Source organism: Glandiceps talaboti, chromosome 14, assembly GCF_964340395.1.
Source record: "Glandiceps talaboti chromosome 14, keGlaTala1.1, whole genome shotgun sequence".
Lineage (NCBI taxonomy): Eukaryota > Metazoa > Hemichordata > Enteropneusta > Spengelidae > Glandiceps > Glandiceps talaboti.
The window spans coordinates 12,907,568-12,922,502 of NC_135562.1; the positions used below are offsets into that span (position 1 = coordinate 12,907,568).

The following is a 14,935-nucleotide window of genomic DNA, read 5'->3' on the forward strand; positions in this document are numbered from 1 at the left end:
CAAAATGGTAGATTGTATAAAGTCGTGATTGTCATTGATATCCAAATAGTTCAAACTGAGATTATTGACAATGCGGTTTTATATAATATTGGCACAGTAAGAAAATTCAAGGTTTGCAAAATCGTTTCCCACAATAATTGTTTGGATGGCGGTTGGGAAGAACTTGCATGTGTGTTATTAGAGCTCCAAATATCTCCCCTTTATGCGGGGCGTTTTTAGGCGATGAATAAGGGTTATCTGTCTGAAAGTTGACAACTGACAGTTTTAATACGTGACACATCAACAAAAGAATTTATACTTTAATTGTTGAGGGCAGTAGACTAAATAGCCAAAGTTAAAAACTTTATGGATTAGTGTTTATTGACACGGTCCATGTAAATACTCACACACACATACATACATACATACATACATACATACATACATACATACATACATACATACATACATACATACATACACACCCACCCACCCACCCCATCCCCCCCCCACAAACACACACACACACCCGCACATATCGACACACCGACAAATAGACACATATACTCACATCAGAGAGGCAGACCGCAGACACGGACAGACAGACAGACAGACAGACAGAGACAAACAGAAATTAAAAGAAATGCATGGAATTCTTCATATGATACGGTTACAAACACAAAGTTTCTTTTATTTTTTCCCAAATTTGTCCGATTACATCGTTAACATGTACCTTATTATGTAATTAACTAAACACAACACAACACAACACAAGACATATAAATGCCCTTCAGATACACATAAATGCATAACGTAAACAAACCCACAAAATATATATTCTGTAAATGCTATTTTTTTCACAAACAGGAAAATGCCAGTTCATGTAAATTTCTGTATATAATACCATTTGCACGTAATTCAAGTTAACATTTAATTTCATTCAATGTAGTCTGTAAGGTACCCCATGACGGGGCGGTGAGGGCGGAACGACACGACGTATCTTACAGTCTACATACAATGCTGCGTCCAGTTTTCATCGGAAATATTAATTGGTTAACTTCTAAGAAAATCGCAAAAACATATCACACATAGTTATCATGGTGAAGATTCAATATTATATTCAGGGTTTAAGTTTTTTCAACAAGAAATTCCAATAGTATGAACAAGATTATTTTTTTACACAGTTCTTTAAAACATAATACCATAATACTGTTATATACTGTACAACAAAATTACTCCTGGTCCTACTACTGAACTGACAACGACCAAACATTTCCCTCTTAAATTTATGCGAAGAAGATTCTCTCTTTTTGAAAGTCAAACTATTTGGCACATAATTCTACACTTTGTAAGATAAAAAAATGATGGAAAAGTTATTGTTCGCAAACTTTAATTGTCCCACTGTACGTTCGATGGTTTTACGTGTACATGAACACGCATGTCCATTCCTTATGGTGACTCTGAGTTTATCGATATATGAAACAAAATCCCAAGACCACATAAAGTTGCCCGGATACAGACTTGAGTTCTGCCTGTGTGACCCGGCTGCGTGTGCGCTAATCAACTATGTGGTTACTACGACATTCGGTTTAACACAGGTTGAACTATGCATCCTGCCATTTGCACATCGAAGACATGTAACAATATAACAATATCATACTTACTCACGCCCCCCCCCCCCCTTTCCGTACATGATTCCATCTCCAAGTATACCGAGTGCATACTTGGAGTAAGCTTATATTTTTGTATTTCAATTCTGAAATATCACAAACTGGATAACATTTTATTGGGTTGCATGTAAGGTAAATATATATGTGTATCGCGATAATGTGACCAGTAGGTGTTTCTTCCGACTCTATTGCCTCAGTAAAATGTTGCAGCATTTTTCGCCAGCCTGCTGATGGCATATTAAACGAAAAGTAAAATTGCCGTAAAATGACCTGTAGTTTGACGATGATGCTGCTGAGGGTTGAATCGGTGCCAATGCAATGCATATATGTTGTTGGAAACTTGGAATCCTTGTCAATGTACATGTCACAGGTATTGACATGAATTCCCATAAAAGTATCCGGTGGAAGTCACAGAGAGCCCGCGGTGCAGTATGGGTAACCGGGACTAAGGACGGCATGGATTCCAGACCATCACACATCACATGCTGTAACCAACATTGACAGTAGACTGGGGACCCGTTTGTATGACGTAAGCACCTGATCCACGAACGTCAGCTCTGTTTACTGTGCCGGATGATGGAAGAACTACAGCACCAGTTATAGGTGACGGGTCTGTTGGAAAGATGAACAAGACTTTGATTACAAGTCGTACATTAATACAATTATTCTAGTCTTAGATGAATTGGTTGTTTGTCAGGAATATCCAGTTACATTCATGCTAGCTATAGCCCGGAGACTTGTCGTGACCTTATCACTATTTCAAGCTATCCAAGGCAAGTGGTTAGCAGTGAAGGGTGTCAAGATGTGTAACATGTCACCACACGAGGTTTTCCCATTAACCCTTGCAGGAAATGTCTAAATGGATAAACACGTGTCAAGTGCAGTAGAACTTCTTTACAATTACAAGTTTTCAAATTTGTGTACGTTACCCAATTGGTGTTATTTTATCATCTAAAATAGAATACGAAGTAAGATAGCAGTGTAATCAATGCAAGTGTACTAAAGGCAGAAATAAGGCAGAAACAAATTCCTTTAAATTTGTATGTGCAATCAAATTAGTTATTATCATTTTTGGGATTCCTCTTACCCTCGTCCAGTGGCGGTGGGTATACCAAACCAGCATCCATCGTCCCCCTACCAGATGGACAAGGTACCCGGATTACATCTCTTGGACGAGGCTGATTTAGAAACTCTCCCGGGAACACTTCTGGGTCTGTCAATTGACCTTTGACACAGTGAGGACAGACGATGAATTCATCATGTAATATACCTTTATAAGGAATAAAGAAAGGATGGGATTATTAATGTGTAGAAAAATATCCACAGGCACTTGTGAACGGAGGACCGGATCTACAGTGTGGGATTACATCATTGTGGTAAAGACTTATTTTCTTACTGGTTACTGATAGGTCAGTAGCAGTGTCAATCAACTTGGGTGGATACTAATACTGGTTACTGATAGGTCAGTGGCAGTGTCAATCAACTTGGGTGGATACTAATACTGGTTACTGATAGGTCAGTGGCAGTGTCAATCAACTTGGGTGGATACTAATACTGGTTACTGATAGGTCAGTGGCAGTGTCAGTCAACAATGAGTGATACTAATACTGGTTACTGATAGGTCAGTGGCAGTGTCAGTCAACAATGAGTGATACTAATACTGGTTACTGATAGGTCAGTGGCAGTGTCAGTCAACAATGAGTGATACTAATACTGGTTACTGATAGGTCAGTGGCAGTGTCAGTCAACAATGAGTGATACTAATACTGGTTACTGATAGGTCAGTGACAGTGTCAGTCAACAATGAGTGATACAAATACTGGTTACTGATAGGTCAGTGGCAGTGTCAGTCAACAATGAGTGATACTAATACTGGTTACTGATAGGTCAGTGGCAGTGTCAATCAACTTGGGTGGATACAAATACTGGTTACTGATAGGTCAGTGGCAGTGTCAGTCAACAATGAGTGATACTAATACTGGTTACTGATAGGTCAGTGGCAGTGTCAGTCAACAATGAGTGATACTAATACTGGTTACTGATAGGTCAGTGACAGTGTCAGTCAACAATGAGTGATACTAATACTGGTTACTGATAGGTCAGTGGCAGTGTCAGTCAACAATGAGTGATACTAATACTGGTTACTGATAGGTCAGTGGCAGTGTCAGTCAACAATGAGTGATACTAATACTGGTTACTGATAGGTCAGTGGCAGTGTCAGTCAACAATGAGTGATACTAATACTGGTTACTGATAGGTCAGTGGCAGTGTCAGTCAACAATGAGTGATACTAATACTGGTTACTGATAGGTCAGTGGCAGTGTCAATCAACTTGGGTGGATACAAATACTGGTTACTGATAGGTCAGTGGCAGTGTCAGTCAACAATGAGTGATACTAATACTGGTTACTGATAGGTCAGTGGCAGTGTCAGTCAACAATGAGTGATACTAATACTGGTTACTGATAGGTCAGTGGCAGTGTCAGTCAACAATGAGTGATACTAATACTGGTTACTGATAGGTCAGTGGCAGTGTCAGTCAACAATGAGTGATACTAATACTGGTTACTGATAGGTCAGTGGCAGTGTCAGTCAACAATGAGTGATACTAATACTGGTTACTGATAGGTCAGTGGCAGTGTCAATCAACTTGGGTGGATACAAATACTGGTTACTGATAGGTCAGTGGCAGTGTCAGTCAACAATGAGTGATACTAATACTGGTTACTGATAGGTCAGTGGCAGTGTCAGTCAACAATGAGTGATACTAATACTGGTTACTGATAGGTCAGTGGCAGTGTCAGTCAACAATGAGTGATACTAATACTGGTTACTGATAGGTCAGTGGCAGTGTCAGTCAACAATGAGTGATACTAATACTGGTTACTGATAGGTCAGTGGCAGTGTCAATCAATTTGGGTGGATACTAATACTGGTTACTGATAGGTCAGTGGCAGTGTCAGTCATGAGTGATACTAATACTGGTTACTGATAGGTCAGTGGCAGTGTCAGTCAACAATGAGTGATACAAATACTGGTTACTGATAGGTCAGTGGCAGTGTCAGTCAACAATGAGTGATACTAATACTGGTTACTGATAGGTCAGTGGCAGTGGCAGTCAACAATGAGTGATACTAATACTGGTTACTGATAGGTCAGTGGCAGTGTCAATCAACTTGGGTGGATACTAATACTGGTTACTGATAGGTCAGTGGCAGTGTCAATCAACTTGGGTGGATACAAATACTGGTTACTGATAGGTCATTGGCAGTGTCAATCAACTTGGGTGGATACAAATACTGGTTACTGATAGGTCAGTGGCAGTGTCAATCAACTTGGGTGGATACAAATACTGGTTACTGATAGGTCATTGGCAGTGTCAGTCAACAATGAGTGATACTATTAAATACTGGTTAATGATATATTTTGGGTCCGTACTTCTTAATCGCTGAAAACTCTGACGCAACCCACACTCTCTATCAACCTGTCCATAAAAACGGATTTTCGCACGGCCAAAAAATCATTGGCAAAGTTAAAATAGACTCGTTAATGTGTTACATTAATATTAAAGAAATGTTCCTTACCAGGCCATTCTTTCATTAGTTGACGTAGTTCTTCAAAGATAGCCATAATGACCTTCCACATTGACCTCACTGTTGCCATGGTTCCTCTTGCAGACACGCCTAATTCCGTAGCAATGTCTTCACTGCGATAGTCAAGGAGGAACGTTGCTAAGCCATCGTAGCTATAACCACACACACCATCACTCCAGTCTTCCCTGTATGAGGGCGATATATGCCGATTGACAAGTACGCAAAGTCTCTCAAAGATGCCAGATGGACAGAAACCTTGGATTTCACACCCAATGGAGATCTGCTCTGTATCAGACGATATCTCTACTGGCCAAGCACTGACATCACTTGGTTTTTTGTCACGCAGATACCATGGAAACCGGTACATTTTATTCTCGGTATTTTCATTGTCATCGGACATCTGTGGCAGAGGGAAACATATCCCAAACTTCTCCATCAACTGAAGAATTAGTTGAACTTCAGAGTCTGTTTTTAGATGATCGCTTGTCAGTATACCGATAAGCTTGAATGACATCAAACCACGTTGCATTAGATCGGCTTTTACTTGACGAAATTTGACTTTAGTGTACTGTGTACGAAACGCTGTTCCTCTGTAACTGAGGAGTGCCTCCAGGTCGTGATGAAACATGTCTTTGAATATGTCAATCAACCTGACGGGATTTGGGAAGACAAATTTCCGAAGTTCTTGTATATGTTCAAAGTGAAGCACCGACCCAAGTTTGTGAAGATAGTAAATAGCTGATTGTAGTCTCCCCTCATCAAGCCCGCATTCTTCACCCATGGCAACGCACTGTTTCCATGGCATACTGTAGCCAAAGTTACCGTTGTCTCTTAGAAACGCCTTCTCGAGTTTGGACCAAGTAGACGGTAGGACACGTTGCAAGTCGGGAAAGTTGTTGACGTCATCAGCCAACTTCAGAATACACTTCCTGAAATTATCAATTCCTTCCATCGACCATGCAGAACTGATTGTGTGGAGTTTGTGGGTAATTTGAAGACGGTTTTGGAGGAGGAATTCAAGATGAACTTTGCGTTTTCGTAATGTGTCGATGCTGACTCCAGGCAACCTGTGTGATGCACCAGTTCCACTGTTTTCTTTCAGCGCAGTATCGAGAACTTTCATTTGCGCCTGGATATCAAGGATTTGTTGCTGCTTCATTTTAGCTACTCTTTCCATCACATCTTGACATTTCGACTTGATTTCTTTCGGTTTACAGAGATCCACGTGAGACCCCACGAGGCAAACTATCGCACCTGGTACCCTGCTTTGTAAGACATTCAGCCAATAGCCGATCATAGTATCGAACAAATCCCCCGTGTACTTATGAAGATCGAATACTAGGACGTTCAGGGAATGTGGTGTCAGGAAAAACTGGTGTGTGACGGAATAAGCTTGGTGTCCACCGAAATCATAAATTTCAAATCTCAACCCCTTCTCTGTGAACCATTTCAGGACATCTATGCAATGGGTTCGGTCTTCTTCACCAGTTAACCTTGATTTGTTAGACAACATCGTCGAAATAAGACTCGTTTTACCTGCCTTGGCTTCTCCAAGTACCACCATCTTAAGTCTTGGCTCGCGTACACCAGCTGTGCGTTCTATCTCCTCTTCGTACTTCTTGATGGCGCCTATACCCAAATTGACTACCTCGTAAGGTGGTTCGACCAATGGGTTGCCGTAGACACGAAGCGATTCAAGTTTGCTGAGGCGGCGAGCAAACATAGATGGCAGCCTTCTGATTTCGTTGCGGTAGGCCCATAAATGTTTCAGGTTTGACAATTCGCATATGGCATTTGGGAATTTCGAAATTTTGTTGTTGTTTATCCACAGTTCTTTCAGATGGATAAGTTTTCCAATGTTCAATGATATACTCTCAATTTTGTTATCCCCGAGAAATAGGTACTCTAAATTACGAAGACTCAGTACATGTTCCGGAAAGTGGTCAAATTCGTTTCTAGCGAGAGCTAGTCTTTTCAAATCCTTCAATTTGGCGATTTCGCTTGGCACATTATTGAGAGTATTACCATTCAAATTTAACACACGTAAACGTTTTAGATTGCAGACACTTAAGGGAAACTCTTCTAGCAAGTTATCATCGAGATACAACTCTTCCAACGTATCCAATCGATCCACCCATCCGACCCAATTCGGTACATTTTTCAATTTATTTCCAGTAAGATAGAGGACCTGAACGCCACTTTGTCGATACAACTCGGGAGGAAATTTACTCAACTCTTTGTAAGATAAATCACATGTCACCATCTTAGTGATGCCGTCAATATGGCAGAGCTCGTTATCTTCTGTTGCCATGGTTATGGTATTTTACCTGTTGGTAAAAGTGATAATGATAGGTCAAAGTGAAGTCAGCCAAAATCTTCGTCTCATGCACAAAACAGAGTGGCATTTCAACTAAATATTGTCAGTAGTATAGCGCAGTTTTACCAAGTTTCTGTTTTTTTCGAGGGTTTCTTTTGCAGGTGATCCGAGGACAAAACTGATCTACGTCACTTTTAAACTGAAAGACTCGTCTCGTCGTTGGCGGCGCTCTAAATCGCTTGCAGACGACCTCAATTCTTCCAGCCTGCATATTTTTAATAATCAATGGATTCAGACCTACGATATCTCTTTCTCATCAAGAGATTTATCGTAATCGAAATCCTTTGATTATTCGACATGTCTAGATCAGTTTTGTTGAAATCACCGTCGTCAGTAAACAGACAAGCAAATCTGAGATTATAAGCCACATTCTGATTTGGTTCAATTTGTCATATATCATCTAGTCTGCACAGTACTTGGAGAACATTATTATTCTAATATATTCGTTCAACTTCCAACATATTCAAGTAACTTTATGAAATTCTCATTCAAATAATATTACACTTTGAAATTAACGACTATCAAAGCGGTTGTAGTGGATGCCATGAATTTACTCCATTGAAAATTCTTTTGACATTTCTTAAAGAAATTATGTAGGGTTACAACACTTGATCGCGGGGGGGGGGGCAAAGCTATTGGACTAAAAGGGTTCAAATATACTTTTCCGAACCCCGACCCTTGTCGAGGACAATTTTATTTTGCGTTCACACTAGATTCGGTACTGTAGCGGTTTCGCTACATCGCTCTCGGTCCTCCGCTAGAACTTTGTTTTCCTTTGCAAATCCCGTAAGAAATAAAAAGTAAAACAAAAAATGTTGAGTCAAACAAAATAAAGTATTTTTTTTAAAAAAGTATTGTAAATAAAAACAAAACTACAATTATTACACCTACGTTAACATTGAATTTGACATTGTTTACAGCAATATATGGGACTGACACGTTTCCATGCACAGACTTGGTATCATGTAACCAATACGTTACGTTGTTGTGTAGGTAAACCAATAGACAATGTGTGACGTCATTCATGACGTCATTAACGACGTAATTTGTGACTCATCCATACCTAGATGTTTAATCATAGACCCATACAGATAATAGATGGATGGCGGTTTACTTATTTCCTAGATATTTAATCACATTGAGCGTTGCAAAAATATTTCTAGGTCGTTTTCATGGTTACACCAAATTAAAATCTGCTGTCATGAATACATCTTTGTTTTTATGTATCTCTATTTCATTTGTTTATTATCATTTTTTTCGATTTCGTTATTCCGAGAGTAGAAAGAAGGCGATCACTCCCGAACCAACAAAATCGAAAACAAACGACATAAAACGAAGGTAATAGTGGTATTTAAAATAAAGAAATCAAGTATACACCACATCATATTTTAATCACATCGTGCCTACATAACTTCGGAAAATCCGTGATTTTTTCCAAACGTCTCAGGGGTATTAATTCCTCATTAATTTTTCAAGAAAATTATATTGATAAATTAAAGGATACAATGATCCTTAACTTGCAGCCATGATGTATAGTGTATATATGTTGATAATTGAGTGATAAATACAATGGATCCCCTCCCAGGTTTAATAGCTCAGACAACCAACACACAGCTTGTAAGAACGTGGGACAAGACGGAAATCCTCTTTGTTGACTAAATAAATATTTGATGAATTCGTGTTTCTAAGAAACGCGTGAAAGGAACAATTTAATGAATAGTGGTATCATTAACCGTTACCATGGAGATATGCTGCTGTATAAATAATAGATGAAACAGTATATCAATCAAATGATTTAACACTTAAATATTGCATTCAGCTTTAATGAGTGGATTGGTGGCCAATAACCTCTCTATTGTGAGAACTAACGTGTCTTATATTAATATGGAGTATAGTAGCTTGTTAGCTACTCAACTACTGGTTATTTCTCTAAGGATGAATTTAACAATGATTGGTTATTTGGTGTACACATTTATACTTCACTGCCTGGAGTGGGATAATACGTGGGAAAGTGTTACCCAATGTAAATGATGATATATATGGATGTGCCGACATTTTGGTATGCATTGTGGGTGGGTATAGATTTGGGAAGGTTAGTCTAATATCAGGTCAACGATAGCCAGCATGGGTTCAAATCCATTCTATGTACGAGGTCTTACAAAATTACAACTTGGTCTATATAGCTAGGGGTGTACGTGTATTTATTTTACTCATATTAGTCTAAAATGATGTATGAGAGTTAGCACAGGCACTGAATCAATCTGTGTATGGTTTTTAAAAATTGTATTTATTATTTTTATTATTATTATTATCTTATTTATTATACATTAAATAAACCATACACTCTGATTCGAGTGCCTGTGAGAATTAGTACCAGGAGGGAAAATCTCTACCCAACAGTGGACATATGTGAGTGCACCCCCCCCCCCCACGATAGATATTTTAGCATTTATAGACGAAATGGGATGTTTTGTATGATTCGAGTATTCGTTTGATAAATGGCTACATTTAAGATGGATGTGGTTTGTATGCATACACTTCTTTTACATTTAACAATACACACAGATAACGTAAGGTGAATAAACACAAAGTTCAGAAGTTCATTTTACTATTGATGTATGTATAAAGCATTTGTAGGTTGTGACAGAATGACTATGCAATTCTCACTTGTACGCATGGGTAAAGGCTATACAAGTAAAGCCAGTAAGAGGCCAGGGTTTCTATCTAAAGATTTCGCATCTTATCAGTGGAGCTATACGGATTATATAGGATGTTGTCACCCCAGACCATAGAGACACGTATTATTGCTGGGATTGCTTAACTGTTTTCTTCAATTCGTCAAAACGTTTTATTTAGTCTGTACAAGGAAAAAATAATTTAATAAATACTACGTGCCCCAATGCCCCAGATGATCAAGTCTGTTTTTGTAACTCAATATATAAATTGTAAATAAATGCAAAATGTTCATTATTGTCAGCAAGGAAGTGATTTGTAAATAAACTGTGTAAACACCGTGACAAGTACATAACACCGTCAAAGTCGGTGTACCAGTCTCAAGAAAACATGTATACTTAGTTTGATTATGTGTGCTCAATGTGTTTATTGCATAGACTCTCCACCAATGTCATATTATTGTCATTGTGTCTTTATGTATTCGCGCATGTTACCATTATTCAAGAAATTTAATGAAACTCTTTTTATTGCATAATTGGTTTAAGTGCGACTACAAGTGATCACGTGCAAGTTACAAGTTGTACTCGGTTTATTGACTGTCCGTACAATAACAAACCATGATTTACATACTTTATTTTTGCAATTTATTGAGTGGCAAAACACATTTATCTTTTTCAACAACAAAAACCCACATCATAGTAAAGTTGTTTTAGTAATTGCGAATCCGAAATAAATACAAAATGTACACATTTCTCTCCACATGGTTACTTTAAAACAAATGTTTTGATTACTTTTAGAGTAACCGCATCATAATCTAGTCTTTCAAACTATAGAAGGCGAACATTACATACTGACTATTGTCTGTTGACGTACTTTGAACTCGTCCTTCGACCCAAAGTGAAACACGTCCTGTTTGGCTTGAACTAACAGCCTCCTTACACCCCATGCTAAGAATGATTTATTTAGTGTACCGGTGTTCATCTTGAGTTATCTAAGCATTTTTTTTACTGCAATTATGTCTTTAGTTTGGTAGCCAACCTCTCTTTGTAAACGTATGGCTATTGTGTCTAAAATGTATCATGTCCCCAAAGTACAATATCTTTTGTAACCGAATGATTCAGAAGATACTGTAGTGTGAATAGATTTATTATTCAAGACGGTGTGTGTTTGGCAATTCAGCCTGTTGGTATTACAATGCAGAATGTGGTTAAAACAGACAATGTACACAGTTAGCATATTCTTTATACACCGAAATTTAACCTCCAGCCATTTCATGTTTGTGCGCTCTGTTTTCTTTTAGAACTGAATACCATTTCAGTTTGTCAACGGTGATTTCGCCAACCTGTAGACTTCAAGGACTATCAATGCTACGCTATTTTGCTATCATATCTGATTTTTTTTTATTTTTTGAATTTTCTCTGTTTCCTTCGGAAGCGATAGCGAAAACTCAAAAAAATCAAAATGTCATTTAGGTTAACGGAATTAGCGTAGTACGTAGTGGTAGTCGTTCAAGTTTGCAGGTAGCTGTCAACTCACCTGTGTGGCTTACGTAACGACAAAACTCAGTGTTTATAGGTCTTACTAAGAAACTATATTACATCACAATAATATCATAGACCCTACACGAAACTGGAGGTCTCACAATATATACTGGAATTCTGTACACATAGTATACAGATACAGTAAAAAAACAAAGTTGAGTTCTTCTAGATCTCTCTACAAATGCATTTACCTTCTTTGTGGCTCAAACTCGCCCGTTGAACTTAGTGGAGGCTGGCAATAAAGTCAATGGCTACCTTCGTCGTCTGGTACCTTGATTACTCGGTACGGTATAAACTTTCATCGATGTCAGGCACCGCAGTAATACCCAGCGATATATCCAGAGTTTAAAAATGAGCGTTGAATACCATGCCGTGTTGCAACATTATGAGCATCCGTAAAGAGACAGACAGACGAACAATCTTCAGACTACATCCTGAACGAGATTAGTCGACTACCTGTACAGTTCACACATACACAATATTCAAGCCACTTGTTGATTCACACATGCGCATTTGTCATGATTTGTATGAACAATTGATTTACACACGCATGAATGACAGCGTGGATGATGTCATAGACTATTTTAAGATGTCAACAAAAGAATGGGGGATTTTTGTCATGAGGGAGATTTCAATCCGCATAGAAACGTAGACAACAAATAAATAAACTTCGTCCTAGTATAGGCTTCTGTGAATGGAAATGTTCTGCTGGCAAAGACTTATTTTTGGAGTTCAGCTTATGGCCTACATACAGGTACATTGTTCGTGAATAAAGACAAGTAGAACAACAAAGTGCAAACAATTACATTGTCGCTGTAGACCTCTGTAGACACAACAATCAATTGTTTTTGTTTTCTGACGTATATCAAATCATACTGGGTCTATGATCACACACTGTTCACTGAAACTACTCAGCCGGTGCTCGCAAACGCTACGACATGACAAAGAACGAAACACTACAGTCTCGATCAATTAATGCGTCTAGTAAAATGTGTTATTTTCCGAATGCGAGCATTTTTGAACTTCAGCAAAATGTCGAAGACTATGACAGTCAGCCGGGTGTTGTTGAGTACAGGGGGAGACTAACGAGGGATGCCAGAGTACCGGGCAGAGTGCGAGCTAGAGGTTATACGTTATTACAATGGAGTGTTGCCACTTCGCACACTGCTTGACCAAAGTGTCCTTCACACAAACACACAGATACTATTTGTTTTGTGGTACTAGAAAATACCAATTGTTAGAAACATTCATCATCTAGTTGCAGTAAACCAAACACAGCTGTATGAAGTATAAACGTTTTCTTTTTGTTCTGACTTGTACCTTAGTTATTCAGCTATTGCCTATTGTATCCATACAAGTGACTTAGCACTTTCAGAACAATGGTGTATCAGTATACAATCGACAACTATAGAGGTCATTAAAGTGGCCATATGAGAACTGTGTATTTATTTAGGATGTTTAAATTTATAAAACAACTTCATTATGTTTTTCTACTTGATAAAAACCTATTTGAAATAACATATACCAAGTCCTTGTTTGTAACTCAATAAATTGCAAAACATTCAAAAATATATGTGTAAAATGTTTGTTATTGTATGTACCATAACAAACTTTTTACACTGTTTGCATAGTTTTGCTATTAATTGACTAACAATCAAGGTCTCCATACCATATATGTTATATCATAGAGTAGTTTTTGCAAGTAGAAAAACATAGTAAAGTTGTTTTATAAATTAAAAATCCAAAATAAATACCCGCTTCTCATCCATATAGCCACTTTAATACATGTATTAGTAATGAGTTAGAGGCCCATGACCCAGTACTGGAACATATATCCCTTTAACCAAGTTAATACTCACAATGACTTGCCATCTGATGCTTTGAATAAAACCAACACAGAAATAGTTTATATAAGCAAAGTGCTTTGCCAGTTGATTAAGTGTTCTAAAATTGTAGAAATTAAGTTGATAGCATACTCGTAAACAAAAAATTCTAGAATGGAAGATATAAGAGCAGATAGTATTTCCTTGAGACGAGTTCGAAAATGTGAGATTAACCCTACACTAGCTGTACGATAAAGTGGAGTATTATTTTGTCGATCAGTCAACCAACAATATATTCACTGAAAATTGTTAAAATGCCACTAATTAGACATTGTACATGTTAATTAGAGGTCGGTTGTATATATTAGTAATACAGTAACAGGTTGAAATTGTGATTGCATTGGGTCCCTGATTTTTGGGTGCAGACTAAAATCAATTTGAATTTATTGTACCTGATGTGTACAGATACACAAATGTTTACCCACAGGTGATTCCAGGGTGTACGATATTATTAGTAACTATTTATATTTAACAAGACAGTTTCCAAAAACCTTTCAGTAGCAGCTAGTGCATCTTTAATTAAGAGTTGATTGGGTATCTCTAATCTGATTAAAATCTGATATGTTGAAAGCGGCTAGATGTCTTTATTTACCTCTATTTCCATCGTTTTGTCTCGTTTGTTTTGTTCTGGGTGATAGCTGCCTTTCCACCCGCAACAAAACAAACGAGACAAAACGATGGAAATAGTGGTAAATAAAGACATTTCGCCGCTTTTACCACATCAGATTTTAATCAGATTGGGGTACCTCTAGCTTAGCTCCTTAGCATGGTTTATTCTGAATCCATCGAAATCAACAAAACAAAGTCAAAACAATCATTGTCTTGAGAAAGCTAGTGATGATAAAGAGCCCAATCATATTTCCCAGTTTGAACAACATTTTGGAGTGTACTATCTAGTATAATATTATGTAGTGCATGGTATAGACACTTCAAAAACCTAAGTAAGTTTTGACATGTTGCACCACACTATCAGCTAACATTTGATGTGTAAAGCCTGATAGGGCTAGTACAACACAACTATCGTCCAGTCTACACCTGCAAACAAAAAATCACAAATCAAAACAAGAAAATGACATAAATGCACACACACACACACAAACAAACACACACATATATATATATGTATACAGACATACATACATATACAAACATAACAACATAAACTAGGTTTTTTTGGTCTGTAATACAATTTATTTAAAAGACAACTATTGTACAATGA

At 37.8% G+C, this 14,935-nt stretch overlaps 1 protein-coding gene across 1 annotated transcript; it reads right to left on the minus strand.

Annotated features, from left to right (window-relative positions):
* Nucleotides 1–1,640: 1,640 nt before the first annotated feature.
* Nucleotides 1,641–12,279, minus strand: LOC144445569 (malignant fibrous histiocytoma-amplified sequence 1 homolog). Its single transcript, XM_078135176.1, has 4 exons — nucleotides 12,025–12,279; nucleotides 5,234–7,569; nucleotides 2,737–2,919; nucleotides 1,641–2,261 (listed from the first exon to the last, which is right to left on the minus strand). Exons 2-4 carry the CDS (start codon nucleotides 7,551–7,553, stop codon nucleotides 2,128–2,130), a joined length of 2,637 nt encoding a protein of 878 aa, XP_077991302.1. The 5' UTR covers nucleotides 7,554–7,569; nucleotides 12,025–12,279; the 3' UTR covers nucleotides 1,641–2,127.
* Nucleotides 12,280–14,935: the final 2,656 nt, after the last annotated feature.